The 22,055-nt window shown below is 43.6% G+C and overlaps 2 protein-coding genes across 3 annotated transcripts; one reads left to right on the plus strand and one right to left on the minus strand.

Moving 5' to 3' along the window:
- The first annotated feature begins 1,441 nt into the window (after window positions 1–1,441).
- On the plus strand, window positions 1,442–11,342 carry acvr1l (activin A receptor, type 1 like). Its single transcript, XM_021307815.2, has 10 exons — window positions 1,442–1,613; window positions 4,202–4,305; window positions 6,880–7,134; window positions 7,239–7,444; window positions 8,170–8,269; window positions 8,381–8,527; window positions 8,615–8,890; window positions 9,957–10,154; window positions 10,268–10,398; window positions 11,082–11,342. The coding sequence occupies exons 2-10, from the start codon at window positions 4,233–4,235 to the stop codon at window positions 11,211–11,213; spliced, it is 1,518 nt and encodes a 505-aa protein (XP_021163490.2). The 5' UTR covers window positions 1,442–1,613; window positions 4,202–4,232; the 3' UTR covers window positions 11,214–11,342.
- A 1,734-nt stretch (window positions 11,343–13,076) lies between these two features.
- Window positions 13,077–19,519, minus strand: d2hgdh (D-2-hydroxyglutarate dehydrogenase). Of its 2 annotated transcripts, none has more exons than XM_012881050.3 (10): window positions 19,351–19,519; window positions 18,753–19,070; window positions 18,599–18,656; window positions 16,948–17,087; window positions 16,667–16,860; window positions 16,413–16,581; window positions 16,195–16,338; window positions 15,296–15,438; window positions 13,957–14,122; window positions 13,077–13,870 (listed from the first exon to the last, which is right to left on the minus strand). In XM_012881050.3, exons 2-10 carry the CDS (start codon window positions 19,066–19,068, stop codon window positions 13,602–13,604), a joined length of 1,599 nt encoding a protein of 532 aa, XP_012736504.2. In that variant the 5' UTR covers window positions 19,069–19,070; window positions 19,351–19,519; the 3' UTR covers window positions 13,077–13,601. The 2 variants fall into 2 exon arrangements, with proteins under 2 accessions (XP_012736504.2, XP_021163489.2); XM_021307814.2 differs by lacking the exon at window positions 19,351–19,519 and adding an exon at window positions 19,199–19,326.
- Between the last annotated feature and the right edge of the window lie 2,536 nt (window positions 19,520–22,055).

Here is a 22,055-nt window from a genome sequence, read left to right on the forward strand (position 1 = left end):
CTGCAAACCTGATTGATTGTCTGCAAAGCCAAGCCATACATCAGGAGATGTGTACAGGCCGACTGAATATTGGCAGCTTAAAAGGTGACCGACAGCTCCTGTGGAAGATTATATTTTTTTAAAGGGGCACAGTGCAAGTTTAGAAGTTAAATGTTATTTATCTTCTTTCCCATACATGCCCTTACAGTTGCCGGACGTGTAAAATTAGTTTTCCTCTATTCATCGCAGTTGCGTCTATAGGCTAAATGATGAGAGAGTCATTTGGGCTGAACTTGGTAATGCTGTGAATAGGAATTTAATTCTGAATTCAGTTAAGTTAAAAAAAAAATATCTCTGATTGTTTATTGTTAAGAAGATCCACATTAGCTGTCACCAAAAGTGGGACGAGCTAGTCTTCCTGGGGTCCACATTATTATAGATGTCATCAGAAATCATTCTGAATAAGTTATTACATGCATATCTATTACATTAATTCTCACTTTCATACAGTAAATATGTTAATACACTACTCACAAATTTAAATAGTGCATTCTCAAGTAACAATTAAAAGATACTTTACTACTCAGTTCATGTATATTCAGTGGGCAATTATTCCAATAACTGATATATAACATTAGCTGACCTTGTCACATAAGAAAGAAACTGATCACATCTGACAATTTGCTTATATAAGAAAACAGGTTGAAAAGAATAGACAGTGTTTCTAAAAAAAAAATTGTTGTATTGCAAGCCAATCTGTACTCTACCATTAACCAGGAAAGTTGGCGGTCCATACTGATGGTGTTTGTTCTTATGGAACAATAAAAGCAACCTGGCAGCTCTGTTCTGGACAGTTTGTAGTTTCCCTAGTTCACTTTTAGATGCGGAGGGCCATACAGGTGCACATCTGATGAGATGTCTGATTAATCCGATGAGATTAAATAAAATAGCATTTTAAATGCAGATAATAATGTATATATATATATATATATATATATATATATATATATATATATATATATATATATATATATATATATATATATATATATATATATAGAAGGCAGATACAAGTAGTGAAATCAGCCAGAATACATTTCCATGCAGCACAGGAATGAGGCATCTTCTCTGATCCACGTTCACAATAACAGAACTCAACTTTTTTCTGCCACATACAATACGGCGGTTATGTTGACGTGCGAACCTGCGCCCTATGACGCGTCTACGTATATATGTCTGTGGATCTCTACTCCAGGTGAATAGCATGTCACGTGGATGTTTAGATCTCCAAATATCTATAACTAAAATTTTCTAAAAATAAATAAATAAATAAATAAATAAATAAATAAATGATGTGGCGGTTGAACTTGAGGCTTTCGGTCTACCAGCTAACGCTGACACTTTGCTGGTAAAGAAAAAAAAAAGTGCTGCCCGGAGGACTCTGCTGCCCCACAATGCTTCTCGGCGGTAATGTTTTGGTGACGTCACCAAAGGAAAGCAGCCAGACTGGGTGGGCTGGGCTGGACCCCTGCTTTCTGGTGTTTTACGCCGCCGAAAAACACTGCTATGAATGTCTGAGCCCCGTACGTGGACACGCGGAGCTCCCAGGATGAGTTAGAGGCCGTATCCACCAGGTAGGTGGCTGTTGTTCCTCCTTCCGGTCCCCCGGCTCTCGGCGTTAGCTCCGTGCCCCGCACACAGCTAGGCTCGCTGGGCTAACAGCCTGTGTGTCTCTGGCTGGCGCCTCTCAGGCGGCTGGGGACGGAAAACACAAGCCGCCTCTGGACACGGCACCAGCGGGCCAGCAGGCCTCCATTTACCGAGCTCTGCCGCCGAAAGCATCTGAGCAGCGCTAACTCTCCAGCCTCCGGGGGCTTTGACATTGCTCCCAAGGGGAAAATCGACGCGTCTTAAGAGCTGCGCGGACTGCGGAGAATCGGTCAAAGTTGGTTTAAAAAGCCCTCTGTGCAGGAAAACGGCTTGCTTATCCCCACTGTTGTGTTACCTTGAGGTAAAACCTTTCAAAAATGAGTAATTCTGTGTGTTTATATGTAAGGAGTTGTGATGGTTGTGATGAGCTGCAGGGGCGATGCTAGAATCTGGGAACACAGGGGGGCTTAGCCCAGGCTGAAAGGAGGTGTGCCAGCAAACATTGTTTTAAATATTGGTGTCAGAGCAGGTAATTGTGAAAAATCAGTAAGGACTTGTTATAGAGGTTTTGACGGGGCCGAATGTGTTGTTTGTTGTTGTAGAATATGACATTTGTTGAGAGCAGCCTAAAAGAAAAAACTTAAGCTTGAATATTTGGTCAAAGAGAACATAGTTAAACCCTGAAATGCGGCCTAATTAAGCATGCACTCATTCCTCAGATCTGTAGGTAAGTCAAATCCGCTTTTGTTTTTATAGATCCAAACTTCAGCTTTAAGCCTGCGTAAAATTGTTAACTTAAGTAAAATAAATAAATAAATAAATCAAAAAGACGAATCATATCCTAGGTAGATTTATGGCCATTCGTTTTCCTTCAAAACAATCTTCATGATCTTCCAAAGGACAAAACACTTTCATTATTTTTAGAGCCCCAACAAATTTTGGGTCTCTCTCTTATTACCCTCAGTTTTGAAATAATAAATGTGATCTTGATGTAATTTTGCAGTTTGGTTTAAACTCGGTCGAACAGAATTATTTGTTTTGAGGTTATACTCTTTGGAAAACTTAAACATACCTACAACCAGTCTTTGGATTTGAATTCTAACTAAATTAGCACGGTTAAACGTCATTTTAACGAGCTGTCAGGGAATGGCTGTGTGTAACAATGCAGCGCCATCCCAGCGGTTTCTAAAGACAACCGGTCAGCTGGTTGAAAGAAGTTTTCAAATATTCCCAGTTGAGTCATTATGCATAAGATAAAGGGTCGACATCCATCTCTGACCAAAGTACCTCTATTTTGCAGAGGCAGTGGGTACGAGCTGCACATCTGTTAATGAGCTGATTGCAGGCTCCAACAGAGCAGGTAGCCTGACTAATTAACCAGCTAAGATAGTTTTAATGTACTTGTGTTGGTCTATAGAAAGCAGAAAAATAAAAAAAAGGTTCTGACAGGGTTTCTGCAAGGTTTTTCAAAGTCTCAAGTAATAAGCTGATATCCTCAATTCTAGGCTTTAAGAAGTCAAATATGTCCAGATGTTTAACATTAGCCCCCAAATCACATTTAGTTGTGTCCTAATTTGATAGGTTGATTTCTTTGTTAATATATTTTTTGCTTGTTGCGCTGCCTTTTTTGGAGAAATTAGCTGGTAGCATCTGCTGCTCTGTTTGAGGTTATTTGTCAGGCTCATGGTGTGACAAAACTACAAGCCCCACGATTCAGGGCAGCAAACGTTTCCCCTTTAGCACAAAGTCTTTCCTGAATGTTCAGCATTTGCTCAGAATCTGTAAAAGAAACCTTCACCTGGGCGAGGAGACGCAACCAGGAGCTAAAGCTCTGGGCAACATGGCCGTCGGGATGATGATGGGTGGGGGGGGGGGGGGGGTACAGAGACCCTCCAATTTGGAGTGACCATGAAGGTCTGAATGGGAAAGCTTTCAGTGACTCAGAAAATGTTCGTGGAGGAGGCGTCGCCTGAAGACTTGGGATAACCCAGGTCCATCACCGTGGTGGCATGGAGTACCAGGACAACACCGCTGGAGTGGCAGACTGGGGTGGTGGTCCCGATTTTTTTTTTTTATGAAAGGGGCCCGGAGAGTCTGTCCTTGTCATTGATGGATCCCACTTCTCAGCCTCCCGGGGGAAAGCTTCCTGTGGGCTGTTGGAGAGGAGGCTCCCACTGATTGTTGACCCTCGGATCCAGGAGGAGCAACGGGGGGGACCTGCTTTTTGTGGATGATGTGGTTCTGTTGGCTTCTGTGGGTCATGATCTCCAGCGATAGGGCTGGGCAATATAGCAAGACAGTAAAAAAAGTGGAGCCACTGCTTCTCCGCATGGAAAGGGGTCCTTTGAGGTGGTTCAGGCGTCTGAAAAGGACGCCTGAACCACTCTTCTCTGTTCAGATCTCAAGCTGTTCATCCCTTTGACAGCCGGGCCTAAAGACATGCTTAGTTTAATGAAAGAGATTTGTATTTTACTTTCCTTGTGTCAGAATCCATGCTCATGAGAAACCGGGGCTGTAAATGTGATTTTCTGCCTTCCGCCTGTGCACTCATTGACCTCTCTGTCTCTGGCAGCTCCTCTGCTGTGTTGTTGGCGCAGGGAAACATGGGTCTTGGCAGTTTCCGCGTCCTTCTGCTGCTCCTCCTGCGGGCTCTGCAGGCACCAGCTGAGGACTCAGGTACTCACTTCTACCTTCATAAAGCCACGTATTTATCGGTCAGTGGCAAACTCCTGTTGCAACCACAACCTTTAATATATTTGATGTGCCAGATCGACACAAAGCAGCAACATAGGTATAAAGAGGAAGAACCGCAAAACACGGTGTCCCAGATTTTCCACCAATAACATTGCGTAAAAATGTCAGGCATTTCTGTTCAGCCCGCTTCACTTTGATAACCTATAATAGTCTAACCCGGTGTAACTGATTGGCTTCAGAAATCACCTAATTAGCAAACGGAGTCCCACCGTGTGTCTAACTTAATCACAGCAGAAATCCAGCTGTTCTGTGGTGGACCCAGAGGTTTGATTGGTGAACAAACCACACCATGGAGATCAGGGGACACAGCAGGTGTCGGGGGGGAAAGGTTTTAAGCAGAGTTAGATTATAAAGCGACGCCCCAATGTTTCTAACCCTCCCGGAGCTCGGTTTGATCCGACACCTGAAAATGGACAGAGCGTCCGTCAGAGAGGCGGGTAACAGAGCCGTGGTGTTCCTGAAGGGGCTGCAGATATGCACAGCTTATCGACACAACCCTGCTGTTCATGGCCTGGAAAACGTCCGTATTCTTTAGAAGACGTCTGGCAAAACGCGTGGAAATAGTTCCTCTGGCTAAAAGACCGAAATCAAACTTTCTGGTTTCATGCAATACCCCCGTATATGGCGGAAGACTAACTCTGATCTTCCCCCTGAACACCCCAGGGCCTGCTGACATGTAGCTTTTAACCGGACTGTGTACATTTTAACCTTTGGTTTTGTTCTTTTCCTGGCCGGAAAGACTGGAAAAAAATGTAAAAAAAATCTCATTATTTCTGAAGCGTGGTTGCCGCACGGCGGGACGGCGATGCCTTTCTGCCGCAGGAGAGCTGCTCCAGCCTAAGTGGGCAAAATGAATGAACCTGAACAGAAAGCAACCCTAAGAGCAAACCTGTTGAGAGGCTGTGAAAGACGCCGGGCGGTGGCGGAGGTTCACCTCCAAGCAGGACAGCGGCTTCAAACACACACTGCAAAAAGGGAACTAAAAGTAAGTAAGATTTTCTTGAAATTGGTGTATTTTTTCTTGATTTGAACCGCTAAATAAGACTATTTGCCAATTGAATTAGTATTTTTACCCCTAAAATAAGATAATTAGGAATTCTCTTGAAATAAGGTGATGCCGATGAATTGTTCTTATTTTAAGTGCATAAATCGTATTCCGTTGGCAAATAGTGTTATTTACCTGCTCAAATCAAGGAAAAATACACTAAATTGAGGAAAATTGTACTTATTTTTAGTTCCCTTTTTGCAGTGCACAGCCAGATCTGTAGCAGGATGGCTCATATAAATGTGCTGCAGTCAAAGCTCAGACAGCAATCATGTCCGGGATCTGAAGAGAGACTCTAGGAGTTGCTGTTCTCAGATGGCCTCCATCTAGTCTGACAGGACACTGATTAGGTGGCTTTCTATGACAGTGCCACTGGACAGGGGGGTGTCCAACTCCTGTCCTCAGGGGCCCTGGTGTGTTCAACGTGTCCCCAGTCCAACTCAGCCGTACTAAATGGCTGAGCTACCATCCTTCACTGACCCTCAGAGGCCTTGTAATGATTCCTGTCTCATTTCAGGCAGTCTTAACTAGGGCTGAACAATTAATCGCATTTTCAATATAATAAAAAACGCAATTTCCAAATCGCAGAGGTCTGCAATTTTTGGCTATGTAACAATTAGGGAATTAGACGCGTCCTTTAGGTGTTGGTAAAATGTTTGAAGTGGGTTTGCCTCCAAATGGAAGGGAAGACAGTTGCAGCAGTGAGATAATCTAATTTTATTACTTGTTTTAGAGTTTATATAATCATACAAAGCATTAAGTACAGGTCAATCAGTTTAATACATAGACTTGCGTGTTGGTTGGACTTTGCACTTTATGTTCAACAAGGATTGATGTCCAATTAAATTAAAAGCTGTTCTCTTGAATAATATTCTGATCAATAGAAACATTAAAAGTTCATATATAAAATAGTCCTTGTTTACAAACATCTTTATTTAGAGACCATTTTTGTTGCTTGTAGTTAATGCGGAGAAAAGTCAAAATTGCAATTTTGGTTGAAATATATTGTAGGCAGAACGCAATCATTACTGCTCCGAGTTTAGATGCTGTGGGTCTTTGAGCAACTAATCCACATGGCGAGGAAACAAATCGATTTGTTGTTTGTATATATTTTAAAACACACAATAAATTAAACTGAGGGGGGGGATCGCATTAAATCGCAATATTAAGAAAAAAAAATCGCAATTAGATTATTTTCAAAAATCGTTCAGCCCTAGTCTTAACCAAGGTGACATTACTGGTCTGTCGCTTAAGGTCCCAATGAAATATGCAAAAGTCTAATTTAAATGTGAAAACTGTAAGATCTTTAAATACATGTAAACATAACTTCAGTCAAAGTTTGCAATTGAAAAGTACGTAAAAGACAATATTTCTCTCTAAACTGTGTTCAGCACCTTTAACGATCTGAATTCCCTCTGCGTTTGTGGACTGGACGTCCCGCCTCTCCGCAGATGGACAGCTGGTGTGTCTTTGCGAGGGTCAGAAGTGTCCCCAGCCCCACCAGTGTCACGGCACCCACTGCTTCTCCTCGGTCAAAGTGAGCGGCAGCGGGGTGGAGTTTCAGCGCGGCTGTTTCGACGGCCAGGGGAAGACGCCTCTGCAGTGCTTCACCACTCCGTCCGTCCATCAGATCGTCCTCTGCTGCTCCCTGGAGCTGTGCAACGAGAACATCACCGGCGGCTTCCTGAAGTCCCTCATGCCGTCAGGTGCGACGGCTCACGTTTGTGTCAGAATTAGCGATTATTAAAGGAAAACAGGGGTTCTAAAAAAAAAACAATAGAAATAAAAATAACTTCCTGTGTCGCCACAGCCCCAGAGGGGGAGCCTGTCGGGTATCATATGGACACGCTGGCGCTCTTCGTGCTCGCCCCGGTGGTCGTGCTGGTCCTGCTGTCCGCGGTGTCGGTGCTGGCCTGCAGGAGGCTCCACCGCGGCCGCCTGCAGAGGCTGCAGGAGTTCGACACCGAGCAGGGAGACGGCCTCATCACCTCCAACGTGGGAGAGAGCACTTTAGCCGTAAGGCTAATAAAACTAATCAATAAAAAGTCCCTGTGAAATGGGAAGCGTTCATTTTTGTCTGTATACTCCACTGAGCTATATAATACACTGGAGTGCTGATTTTGCCGAAAAACTGAAGTCACTGGCCGCCATCTTGCTACTCCCGACTCTCACAGAATCCCACAGGATTTGGTTGCAACAACAAGCAGTTTTCTGGCTGTGTGAAAACGTTTCACAGGTAATTTTAAAGTCAGTGGATGTACTAACACTATCAACTACTAGGAAATTAGGTGCTGAAATATTTTACATGTTATTCATATTAAATATATATATATGTATATATATGTATACACATATGTAAATATATGTTTTTGTATATTGTTATTTATATATTTATAAATGTTAAACATATATATTAAAATTAATAAAAGACAAAATATTTCAGCACATGACTTTCTCAGCACTTGATATTTTTAGAACATAACATAAAACTATATGGCATTTGACATTTTAAAAGTTTTAAGCCCCCCCTGAACATGAGAAAATCCTCGTTATTTGATGCTGTAGCGCACATATACCCTAGTTATTGGGGGGAAATAGGGAGTACCAATATGGCGGCTGGTGGCTTCAAAGCGACTCGTTCAAACAGCGGGCGATTAGCACTCCAGTGTATAATATAGCTCAGTGGTATACTCCAGCTCCAGTTCCCAGTGTGAGCATCTCCCTGACCTTTCACCTTTCAGGACCTGTTGGATCACTCGTGCACATCCGGCAGCGGCTCAGGTCTTCCCTTCCTCGTCCAGAGGACCGTAGCCAGGCAGATCAGCCTGGTGGAGTGCGTCGGTGAGTGCACTCTGGCGTCTAAACGGACGAAATGTTCGCTCGCTTCTCCGCTCCCGCGTTTTCCCCCTGCAGCTGTTTTTACAAACGGAGCGGGAACGGCCTGTGTTTCAGGTAAGGGGCGGTACGGCGAGGTGTGGCGAGGCCAGTGGCAGGGGGAGAACGTCGCTGTGAAAATCTTCTCCTCCAGGGACGAGAAGTCGTGGTTCAGGGAGACGGAGATCTACAACACCGTGCTGCTGCGGCACGAGAACATTCTGGGTGGGTTTTTAGCTGGAACCATCAGGGCAGAAGGAGCGGAGGAGAGACTCAGGCGTTAAAAGGTTGTTGTTGTTTTTTGTGTCTCAGGGTTTATGGCGTCCGACATGACTTCTCGAAACTCCAGCACTCAGCTGTGGCTCATCACTCAGTACCACGAGAACGGCTCGCTCTACGACTACCTGCAGCGCGTCGCCGTGGAGACGTCGGAGGGCCTGGCGATGGCGGTGTCCGTGGCCAACGGCCTGGTGCACCTGCACACAGAGTTCTTTGGCACCGAGGGCAAACCGGCCATCGCACACCGAGACCTGAAGAGCAAGAACATCCTGGTGACCAAGGAGCTGCGCTGCTGCATCGCTGACCTGGGTCGGCTTTTCCTCCACTCCTTTCAGCTCCTCTAACTCATTTAGTGTATATGTAGATTGAAATGCATTTTGTTGCACTATAAACACTAAGCTCCATTGATTGAACTGGGTGTTTATGAATCATTTAGCGCAGTGCTGTGGGGTTCTGGTGGTGGTTGCGTCAATACATTCCAGCCGCGGTTCTTTTAGAGGTGTGTTTGTTCTAGTTTGCTCTAGCTCTGTGGGATTAGATGGAAAGCTCCTGCTTTGGGCACCAGTTTCCCAGTCTAGCCACAGATTATTAATGGGTTTGTGTCTGGCCTTTGACTAGGCCATTCTAGTGTTAGGTGAGTCTCCACTCCAGGCTCAAGCCCTTTTATAAAACATTTACTGGTTTTCTTTAGGACTGTCATGTATTTAATACCGTCCATCTAGGACTGGGCAATATATATATATATATATATATATATATATATAGAAATTTTTCAAAAGGAGATATAAGATATATCATGATGGTCGGTGTTGCGTTAGAATTATACTTTTATGTTTTCCAGTAGGTTATTTTTCAGCAGTTTCTCAGATTTAGCTACAACCTGTGAGAAATGTGGGATAAAGATTTGATTCAGAGACGCCTTTTTATCATCACTTTATAAAAAACAAATCATATTGATATAAATATTGTGTATGAGCATTCAGGCTAAAAATATCTCAGTATTATTTCTGGTACATATGGCCCAACCCTACATCCATCTTTCCATCAAACCCTAACCAGCACGATGCTGCCACCACTATGTTCCCCTGCAGGATGATTTGTTAAGGATGATGAGCAGCATTTGACCTTTATTTGTGTAGAACCAGGTTAAAAGGGCCTGGATATGAACGTTCACTGCACTGTTGAGACACTGATTCATAAGAGTTTGAAGATAACTTATCCTTTTCCTTAAATGTCATAAGCATGAGCTGCATCGTGGATCCCAGTAAAACATTGTTTTGGCATATTTGCCCTTGTCAGAGCTTTGCATATTTTGAGTGTGATTAACATACCGCTGCCGTTTTGCCATAACGTCGTTTGTGCCGGTGCTCCGCAGGGCTGGCTGTGACCCACACGCAGGCCGACAACCTGCTGGATGTGGGCAACAATCCCAAGGTTGGCACCAAACGCTACATGGCACCTGAAGTGCTGGATGAAACCATTCAGACCGACTGCTTCGACGCTTACAAGAGGGTCGACATATGGGCCTTTGGACTGGTGCTGTGGGAGATAGCGAGGCGCACGTACAGCAACGGTGAGCTCCGCCTAACCTCAGGCCAAAATAACAGCGCCTTCCAAGACAAAAGTAGTTTGTGATGAGCAAACTTGAAACCTGGTGTGGTTTTCATTTTTGTAATGTCTGTGCAGGTATCGTTGAGGACTACAAACCCCCGTTTTACGATCAGGTGCCAAACGACCCCAGCTTTGAGGACATGAGGAAAGTGGTGTGTGTGGAGCAGCAGCGGCCGTTCATTCCTAATCGCTGGTTCTCAGATCCTGTGAGTAACAACGTTGTTAGAGCAGTCACTGCTTTTAGCTGCATCTCTCACCTAAATTTGTTCTTATTTCTCACAAAAAACCCAATTAAGAATGTAAAAAAGAAAATGGCATTAAGACAGTTCAACCTGCATAGGATGATTGTTTTGTGCATTTAAGATTTTTTTTCTTTTAAAATAATTTGTTTTTAAGAAAAAAAATACAGCCGAAGGCGGAGGAGTCACTACAGTTCAACAGCCCAGAACTAAAACGGCTTAGGCCAAACTGGACTGAACACCATATTGTTCCCGATATAGCATTAAGTCCATTAATCTGTTAGTCGATCCCATGCCAGCGCGTCTCTTTGATGGTGTATTGGAACTCCCACCATCTGGTCTGTTACTGCAGATTTCTCATTTATCTTTGTGACATTCTGTCTTTTAAGCTGAAGTCTAGTTGACAAAGGTGTTAATGAACAGTTGCATCAAAGGCACAACTCTCTCCTGTTAGATGGCAAGCAGTGTAGCTGAATTAATTTATGAACTTAGTCTAGATTACACAATGTATACAAGAAATAAAAATTCATATCCATAAGAATTAAACAGCTCAATGCTCCAAAAACTTTTGTTTTTTTATTGTTTGATCTGGATGCTCTGTTGAAGACATTGATTGTGGAGTTTCCTCTAACACACGTCGTCTCCCTCAGACGCTCTCCGCTCTGGTCAAACTGATGAAGGAGTGTTGGTACCAGAACCCATCGGCCCGACTCACGGCGCTGCGCATCAAGAAGACCCTGGAAAAGATCCACAGCTCCCTGGAGAAGGGCAAGGAGTCGTGAAACGGAGGGGGGGCGCCTGCGTGACGTCAGAGACCCGCTTCAACGTGGGCGCGGAGTCCGTTGGAACAAGAGGCAACCTGGAGGATGGACCGTCCTTCTCCTGCTCTCCCTTCTTCTCTGTGGTCGCCTCCCACCTACATCCCACCGGCCTGACCTGGAGCCGTGTCGTCTGAGTGAAGCAGCTCGAGCCGTGGGACACATGCGAGTTAGCGCTGTGGGCCGTCACAGTGTGACCGGCGTCGCAGCACACGCTCACGCTGCTTCAATGCACATTTTAGACGGCTCCGGGGTTCCGCCCTTTTTCTACACGCCCTAAAACACTACGAGTTAATCTTTGCAGTTCAACATCTGATCTACAGCCAGCATATTTTTTTTTTTGCCGCGTGTACGTGGCATTCTGCTCAGAGACAATCAGATTTTACTGCGCTCGTTTCGCTTTATCCTAACAAGCCAAACGGATACTCCACACGTTCACTCACAAAAAGGAGAAGAGCCAATAGAATCAAACTTTTTAGTGCATTTAAAAAAATAATTATTTATATATTGAACCTCCACTGTTACTACACTACTGCGGATTTATGTAAGACTGGTGTATGAGGATGTGTAAACGTATATAGTCATTAACGCTGTCGGACTGTAGCTGTCAACACTACCAAGTAGGACATTCATTTGTTGAAGAATACAGGAAAAAAGTTCAGGTTTTACGTTGGAAAAATGGCATCCAAGTGGAATATGAGGAACGGAAACACAGAAGTTTAGATTTGGATTTATCTGAGGATAATCTGGGGTGTATTTGAGTCGTTCTCTCCATGAGCGATTGGTTGGAAAACATCCGACTTCAATTAGTATTATTTTTCTTTTTAGACATAGGAATTGGCTTATCCACACAGGCTCAAATATATACATCCAGACTGAGATTTAGTTGAATGTTTTGCTCAGCAAGTTGCACCTTTGGCCACGTTGTAGCGACCGAGGTCCAGAAACGGTAGAACTTATTTAAATTGTTTGGTTTCCTGTCAGACTCAAGAGGCCACTGATTTCCCATAGAGTTGAGTTCTGGAGGTCAGAAGCTTAAAGCTGCTTCATCCACCGTTAAAACGTTTCTCCAGAAGGCGCTTAGCTTGTCCGTGTGGGCAGACGTCTCCATCTGTGGGACAGTTTGGGTCTAAACATTGAAACGTGGAACAGGTCAGTGATCCTAATCACGTTAAAGTTTTTAGAACAGATAAGGCCGACTAACATTAGGCTTCAAAATGTGTGGGTTCTGCTTAAAATCCAGGTCCATACAAGGAAACCAGCCAATTTTAAATAAGCGCTGCTATTTTTCATAGGAAGAAAAGTCGATTATCCAACGTCCGTAGCAAACATAAGGAGTACCTAAGCCTGCTCCTTGGAGAAAGCCTAAATGTGTGCTTCTTAAAGAATTGGCTAACATTAATTGCAGGTAAGGAAGTCCTGGTTGTATATTTGTATTTGAGCCTGCACACACAAAAAAAAAAATAAAACCCCAAAATATTTCTTACATGAAGACAATGAAAACCACATCCACTCTGCTTTGCATACCTGACTAACTGCGTGAAGCTCATCCACACAAGCAGGACGGAGACGCTGCTGTCCAGCGTTTCCATTTATCGTCACTCAGATGACGGCGCCTCAGTTTCAGCACCTCTCCTCGCGTCCTCAGCGAAGCCTCGCCGTACGGTCGGACTCAGCGACAGGAGGGAGAGAAGACGCCGCGTGTTCATCGGACGGCGTTTTATTTCCTACAGGCTCAAAGCTAAAACGTTGCCTCCGTGTACAAAGAAGTAAAAAAGGTCACAAGTGCTGGCTTTGTTTTTGAAGAAAAATAAATACCGCTCTGTCTTTTTTATATGTAATAAAACATTTACTGCACTCTTTGCCTAACGATTGGCTGATGTTTGTTACATGTTCAGTGTCTATAAACTTTGTTCACCCGTGTTTGCCTTTTGAGTTCATTATTCCCAGCTTTAAATCTGAAGTCATCTTATGCATCTCCTCTGGCATGAAGCAGATACACCCCCCCCCCCCTTTACAACATTAGCGTTGATCTTCCTACTCTGGTGTATACTGACGGCCCTCTAGTGGAACCCATACAGTTAAGCTGATGATGCATCGAGGTAATTAACTTGGTCTTTCTGAGCCATACTGAGACGTCTACCCGGAGCTTTTTAATACGATGATTGATTCTGGATCCAAAGAAGGAGACAACAAGTAGAGAAAGTGATTTTTAAACTAAAACTTCACAAAGAACATCTCGTTTGTGTAAAGATTATCTGTAGTGCTATGGATGCAGCTCTGGACTATGAATACGTAGCTGAGTACACCCAGACAAATCATGTTGCAGTTATCACTTGGGAGGATTCCTCTTTAGGTTCTCCTTAGATCGTCTGGTAAAGTCTTATACGGGTTGAGGATGCCTTTGGGGTCCAGCATGTTCTTGATGTTCCCCATGAGAGCCACGGCTGGCCTGGATTTACTGTAGTAGATGTAATTCCTCTTTTTAAGGCCCAGTCCGTGTTCTGCGCTGATGCTGCCGTGAAACCTGGCCGTCCACTCGTAGACGAACGGCTCGATGGAAGCCAGCAGGGCGGGGTCCTTAGCAGCGGAGGTGATATTAAGGTGGAGGTTGCCGTCACCTACCGGGGTTAGGTGGGAAGTGTGAGCCGGGGGGGGAAAACGAGATGGAAAACCTTCTGACTGGTGCTGCGTGACGCGGCCTTACCTACGTGACCGTATCCCACCACGCTCCTGGCCCGCTTCCCCAGATGCCGCCTCATGTCTGTCACCAGCTGGTAGATGCGCTCCACCGGAAGGGAGACGTCGTACTTGTAGGTGAAGCCGTCGTGAGTCAGCGCCTCTGTGACGCGTTCACGCATTGACCACAGGGCCTGGAGAGGTGGAAATGGAAAGTCTGACTGCGTCGTCGTCATCAACGCTCGCAGACTCAAAACTAAACTAAAACAGCAGCAGCAGCAGGAAAAGCAGCTTTGCCTTCATTAAAAAGGGGAACAAGGCCTGATTCTCATAATACAAACATTCACTGTGAATTTATGGCAGACATTTCTAGTGTGCCGGCTTTTAATATGATACCTGGAGGGACTGACATCTTTTGGAAGGAATGATAAAGAAGAAAGGCATTATGGAAGAAAGAAGGGCATGCAGATGATAGGAGAGGAAGGCAGGACATAAGGGAGGAAAGGATTCAAGGGAAGAAAACAGACATTGGAATAGCTAAATATTTTCTCATCCTGTAGTTTTATTTTTCCGTACTTATCCAAACCCTTTAAATGCTAAAATTTAATTTAATATTATTGTGCTGCGTAGCAACCCCGTAATGAACTTAAAAACAAAGACCACTGTCCAAGTCAGAACTTAGAGGTGAATTCCTTGTTTCAATGCTGCACAGGAAGGAGCTCAGCCGTCTTTGTTAATGCTCAAAGTCTTGCTCTCTCTCACTCTCTTGCAGCCTATATGAATTGTTTTTGTTTCATCTGAGATCATTATTAAAACACCTCAATCATACTGAAAATAGCCCACTCAATAATTACGTCCGCAAACTGGTTGCAACTTGAAAAGTCTTAGTACGAGTATGAACTTGTGAATTTCCCATCAAAAAGCCAAAAATAGGCTGATTTGGGTCACTTGTCCAAAACCAAAACTGAACAAAAGGTTTAATTTTGATGATTATCAACACAATCACCAGAAGCGAAGGTTTGCCAGCCGATCCCTGCACTATGATGAGACGATCCTTGCTCGGTGTTGATCGCTTTGCTCCTTTCAGGTTTTAATTGCGGTGGTTTGAGGCTATTTTCAGGGGTGGGTTTGGCTCTCTGCTGAGTTCAGCGGGGCCGCGTGGGACGGACTCAGAATAGACCGGTGTCTGAGTTTGTTATAGTGAAAACACAAGTCACCCACAGCAGGACTGCTTTTAATAGCTCAGGGACACAAGAGGACCTCTGTGATGCAAAGATATGCCAGAGTCTGGATAAACTATAGTTTATTTAAGCTATTTTACGTGACGTTTCTCAGAATAATTCAACCAAACAAGAACATACGGTTACCTTTACTTTTGAGACCTCGGTTGCTACAGTGCCGTCGGTAACTAATAACGACGTCATTGCTTCCTCTAGGAAGTTGTGGAGCTTCTGGGAGTCGTGGTTGGAGTCTGATCCAGATGTTTCGATCACAATGTAGAACGGGCAGTCTGCACGACAGCAAAAATATAGTCTTTACCATGCCTTGTAAAATAATTCCTAACCCTTGAACGTTTTCAGACTTTGGCATGGTCCACAAACTGCAATAATTTAAAAGAATTTTAGGTAACGCCTCAACACAAAGTAGCACCGCCTGTGAAGTGGAAATAAATTATATAGTTAATGCATTTTTACACGCATCTAAAAAGGTTCTGCGTAATGTATTCAACCCCTTTTACTCCGGTACCCGGAGATAAAGACCAAATCATCCAATTCCTTTCCAAGAGATCATTAATTGGAGAAGCAACCAAGAGCCCGTTGGTAACTTAAGAAGCTGCGGTGATCCATAGCTCAGGTAGATTCTTTTGTTGTCTTTTTGACAAGACAATAATTTGAAATACCCTCCGACCATCTGGCATTTATGAACGAGCAAGAAGAAAGCGAGCTTAGCCTATACGGAACAAGGTGGCCTAGTCCACGTAAAACAAAATGTGTTTACCCTGAACACACCATGCCCATTGTGCCGCATGGTGGTGGCAGCCTCATGTTTTTAGGGTTGCCTTTCTATTGGCTTAGGCCACCATTTCAGATAAAAAAAAAAAAAATGATTGAAAGGCCATGTACCACTACTTAGTGTCGGCATATCACATAAGCTCCCAGTAAAACACTTTGAAGTCAGTGGTTTGTAACATGAACAAAATGTGAAAATGTGCATTGCGACACGATGTCTGCGTTATCTTATACACCAACGGCATGTGTGCGCATACCAGAGATAGGATTGGGCAGTTTCAGGTGTGTGTTCAGCAGCCTCATGCATTCACTGTCCAGGAACTCGAAGGCTGACAGAATTTCTCCCAGCATGCCTTTGCAGAGCTGGAAGGTTTTCAGCAGCTGGTCAAAGGTTTCGCAGCCTGCAGGAGAAAGCAGAAACGCTTGTTGCTCGGCCTGTTATTTAGATTTCGAGGAGCATGAACAAAACTCGTACCCAGGAAAACGACGTTAACGGATTTTGGCTTTCGAGGACAAAGGATGGAGACTGCAGTGATGACCCCCAGAGTGCCCTCCGAACCAATGAACAGCTGTTTGAGGTCGTATCCCGTGTTGTCCTTGCGCAGCGTGGACAAGCAGTCCAGCACCTGTCCGTCTGCCAGCACCTAAACGACACGAGCGCAGAGAATCTCAGCAACCCCTAAAAATGGGAAACGACGAGCACAAGCTGTGACACGGCCCTCCACTCACAACTTCAAGGCCCAGCACAGTTCCGTGTAGGGAACCGTAGCGGAGCAGCCGCAGACCCCCTGCGTTGGTCGCCACATTGCCTCCAACCTGGCAGCTGCCCTTTGCTCCGAGGTCCAGCGGCATGATGTGTTCCCTCTCCTCCAGGTAGAGGGTCAAGTTCTCCAACACGCAACCTGCCTGACAGGTAAGAATACCTGTGGGGGGAAAATGGACGTTATTTTTCACATTTCCTGTTTTGTTTTGTTTTTTTAAACTGGCGGCTGGTTCAAGCTGAACCTTACCGGAGATGTTATCAAAGGAAAGTATGTTGTTCATGAGAGAGGTGGAGAGGATGATCTCATCATGAACCGGCACGCTGCCACCAACTAGACCGGTATTGCCTCCTTGAGGGTTCACTGCCAGGTTGCGGCTGTTGCAGTAACTAAAGCGGCGAAACAAACAAAAAAAAAAACTAAAATATTATTCCTTGCAGACATAACCACACCACTGGAAAGTCTTTCACATTTTGTCACATTACAACCACAAACGTCTATATGTTAAGATTACTTGAGGTGGACCAAAGTAAAGCAGTACATAATTGTAAAGAGGAAGAGGAATTATGTATTGTTTTTTTCTTTAAAAAAAAAAATAAAAAATCAAATCTAGTCATTTTTGCCCACTTTATTCTTTTACAGCAAAATTACATTTCTCCTGCAGGATCTCCGTCCATCCAGCACTCCATCAACAGAGCAGAAAGAAAACCCTTCCCGCAGCATGATGCTGCCACCACCACGTCTCACCAGCGGGACGGCGTGTTCAGAGTGATGTTCGGTTTTTGCTTGCTGCCGAGCACGATGCGTTGCTTGTTGGCCTGCAACTGTGGTTTCATCTGACTAGAACATCCTCTAGATTTCCTGTTTCTCCCACAAGGCTTGTGGCAAACATCTCACTGTTTCTCTCAGCAACTATTCTCTCAAAGGGCAGCTCTGTGGGGTGATCAACAGATTCTGAGGAACTTTGATGCAGCTCTCTTAAGCTCCTCCAGGGTTATCCTCAGTGCTCTCCTTTCCCATCATGCCGTAGGGGAGTAAATCAGCGGCTTTGTTTCAATACGATGCGACGTCGATTTGCTTGGATGGCGATGCGATGTTGGACGATGTCACAAAGTCTGTTAGGATATGATTTCCATCATGTTCAATGTACGCAATCGATATGATGCGTTATCATCTGCCCATCTAACACAATTATTTACATTGATATCAGCTCACCGAAAAAAATTATTTGACCATTTTATTTCTAAGCCCTTACAGGCATCAGGCATTTACAACAAAAACAGCATTCTTCTAATTAAAAAAATAAATAAATAGCTCACCTGTTCACTATCTCATGGCTTGTGTTTTTTTTTGTTTGTTTTAATGACGACATGGATTGATGTTTTCATTTTGCATCAATGTAATTAAACTTTAAGTTAAAATTAAACTGTAAAGTTTTCCATTTTTAATGATTGACTGAACAGCACTACATGAGAAGTTAAAAGATTGGGATTTAAATTCTAAACTTTGCTTTGCACTTGTTTAAACTTTGGTCTTCATGATGCTTTTTGCTCTCTAATGTTCTCCAAAGGCCCTTTGAGGCCTACTTGTTGGAAACATTATTTTTTATTTCATTTAATGATACATATATAGATGAACTCCATTCACTATATAGGCAACCTCGGACTGCAATTGGTTGTGCTGGATTGTATTGGAGTAAATGGAGCTTGAAACAAATATGCTTTTTGAGTTTTAAACTGTAAAGCATTTGTTTCCCCTTCAGATCAAAGTTGTGGAGCAAGTTCTGTTGGTCTATCACAAAATAATCCAATAAAGATCATGTTTGTAAAGGGGCACAACATGGAAAGAGACAGTGGGGTATGAAAATCTTTGCAAGCCATTATAATATTCACTCATGTACCTGAGAATTTGTGACACTTCCTGTGTGGTCTGAGGTCTCAGCAACACTTCGCTGGAACCTGCAGGAGTCAAACAAACACCAGGAGGAGATCCAGGCGCACGGCAGACGAAACAAATAAAAGGGAAAACGCGAGATGTGCAGCTGCAGGATTCACCTCTGACAGACTTCAGCCAGTCCTCATTACTGGACTGCACCAGGTCGGGGTCGGTGATGGTCCTGCCTGGCAACGTCTTCCTGAAGAAGGCCAAATCCTCCACAGTCACCCTGGAGAAAGGCAGCCTCTGTGGAGCAGCAGCAGCAGCAGCAGTAGGGGACGACCTGGATCCATCTGCTCCGACGTGAAGCTGACGAGAGAGGGCCCCACGATTTGTGAGAAACCAGGGCTGGGGGTCAGCAGCTGGGGGGCGTGCCCTGGACAGGTGTCTCAGAGCTGTCCTCAGCCTTGGAGGCGACTGGAAAATTCTTAACATGGCTGGAAGACGGGCCGCAGAGAAAAAGTGGAAAGAAAATTAAATATTTGTCATTTCCTCCCCTCTCTCTAACCTGGATGTGGAAATAGGCGAGTCTTAAGGAAAATCATGCTAAAAATAAATAAATCACCATGGCAACTAACAACGCCAAATGTGTCTCTTTTTACGTCTTGTGGCGCGAGACGAGCAGTCCGGCTGAATAAAACTGCAGGTCACACAAGCTACACGCTGTTTTGTCTCTGACCTGAATGACTTTATGCATTAAAGCAAACTTTAACCCACCGTCAGCGTTCGTTTAACTACCAGCATGTCCCCCTCCTGTGCGACTCGTATTTCCCCCTTCATACAACCCTGAGCTGTCGGTCATAAAGTCCAAGGGCTGCTTAGTGATTCGCACATTTCGGTTTGTTTATCACTAGCGTGCTAACAAAACCCGGAAGTTGTATCTAGGACAGAAATGTGTGCGGCAACCAATCAGGAGGCTCCTTGCAGGTTCAGCCAATAGGTGAAGGTTTGATTGTAGGTCAACAGCCAATGATGGTTACCCCTATTTTACACAATAAAAACACACAAAAAATCAGGGGTCCGTTCTTCGTACGTTGCTTAAAACATCCAAGATCAAATGAGACATCCAAGATGATTTCATCCGGCTAATCATGATCCGGCTAATTGGGTTCTTCGAACACACCTGTTGTTTATGATTAGTATGGCTGGATTGAGTTATCTGAGACAACTGCGCGTTCATGCGTTTGTTTAAAAGGGGAAATGTATCGATAGTAGAAACATTGATCAGCAACGCTGCTATTGGCTGTTCAGCATGGCCAAAGAACGCCCACAGTTTTTCTCCCAGCAGAACAAAAGCTTTTAATGAAAGGTTATGCCGAATTTGAGTCATTAATTAAAACACCTAAAAATCTGTTAAAGCCAGGAGGGCTGGCAAAAAGCAGCAGACAAATTAATGCGTAAATACTGTCCATGGTAGATGTTTCTATCACTTTCTACAGTATTAATTTTTGCATTTTAATAATCTCATATTTACTTTGTTCTTTTATGTCAGAGACTCCACGGGAGCCACTAGAGCATGGGGACGAGTAAAAGTGAAATACAAGAATATTCTACAAAATGGTAGCCTTTAATTATTATACTGTATTTTAAAAAGGGACTTGTTATGTCAAGAGATCCAAATTTCAGTGTCATTCCTTAGACACGGGAAGTAAAGGACACGTGCAAACTGGGAATTTTAACAAAAAAATAATAATTTTTATCCATAAAAAATGAAAATCTTCCTTTTCCAAGTCATCCACAGTTTACACGGTAAAACTGTATTGCTCCGTGTCTAGATAATCCAACCATAGTTTTTTCTAATACAATATACGGCTCGACAGGAAGCAAGCCTTTCAAAGTAAACTAAACTTCACAATAAAATGGCCCGAACAAATCTTCTTACTGAATAGGATAAAAATAAAAAGCAAACCACCATACAAATAACTTAAAATTTTAGATTTATGGCTCCAACACCACTTTTTCCTCTTTAAAAGCCACTGTTAAATGATGTGTTTGTCTGTTTATAACAGCCACCAAGAAAAATCTCTACACTGTCGCGCTGCTCTAAAGGATCCTGTCTATTGCGCAATACGCGATTAATTCGAAAAACTCTGCAAATTATTCTTGCACCTTCCGCAACAGGTTGCAGTCGTAAAAATGGACATGGCTACGGCAGACTTCCCTATCTCCTCTGCTTATACAGCCGTGATCTAATCTTGTTTACATGAAATAAGCCTGCTCTGGAGCAGGTTCAAGCTGGCGCACATGTTGCTATGACAACAAGTGCAGGAAGTCTTTCGAAGAATCAAACGATCCAAGATCATGCCAAATCGTCAACAATGAAATCCTGCTAACTGAGTTAGCGACGTACGAAGAACGGACCCCAGCTGACAAAATGATTTTGTTGTAACATTGTGTTTTTGTACTGATAAATACTTAATTTATAATTTTGCCCCATATCGCTTTACTTTTTAGCATAATGTTTACTGCAGTGAGCAAGTTTACTGGCAAACAAGCTTATTGTTCACATCTAGGGAATTACCAATACTAACAGTGCTCTGAAAACTAGTTTATGCTTTTGTTGCCTAGCCGTTTTGGATACAACTGCTTTTCCTTAATACATGAAAGGATTGGGTTATCTCTGATATTAGAATGTGTCATGATTTAAATATTTAAGCGTCAGTAAGAAACCCAATTTGTTCAGCGCTGCAAAATGTAATAAATACACGTAAACAGTTTTAGGTTGCTTTGGCAACATGGTTACCTATAAAGGTAATTCACAATCAGAGTGCAGTGATTATACAACATTCAACTTTGATGTTTTCATTTTAAAACAAGTAGTGGGTAAACATATTTAATTTTGCGATTTTGTCTCTAACCATGGGCGGATCTACAGGGGGGCAAGGGGGGGCAGCTGACCCCCCAATATAGAGCCTTGCCCCCCCCAGCTGCCCCCCTAACTTTGTTGATCCAAAAGCTGTACCTGTAAAAACAACCTGCCACTATGTTCACAGGCTTCTCAAAACAATACATTTACCAAAAGGTTGCAATTTAGTTTTTTATTTTTAATGTATTATTTGCCACCGTCCCTCAAATACTTAGCTACGCCCCTGATTCAAACGTGCAGAGCGCAGTTCGCGCTCAGTCTGTCTGACACACACACACAGTCTGCAGCGTCGCGGTGGCTCTGTAGTGTGCAAACCAACTGGAGAGACTGAGCTGTCCCAGGGCATCTGAAGGTGAAGTGACTTGTACCAGGTGTAGTTTAAACACACGTTTCACTTAAAAGTTACATTTGTAGTCAATATCTGCTAAAGACGATTAGCAAAAACAGCGAGTGTGTCGGTCAAATCCTTCCCTCGGGATTTGTAAGAGCACTCTTCCCTTTGATTAATGTTAAGAAAAAAACAGCTTAATAAAAAAATACAAAATATTTTTTGTAT

Source organism: Fundulus heteroclitus, chromosome 19, assembly GCF_011125445.2.
Source record: "Fundulus heteroclitus isolate FHET01 chromosome 19, MU-UCD_Fhet_4.1, whole genome shotgun sequence".
Taxonomy (NCBI): Eukaryota; Metazoa; Chordata; class Actinopteri; order Cyprinodontiformes; family Fundulidae; genus Fundulus; species Fundulus heteroclitus.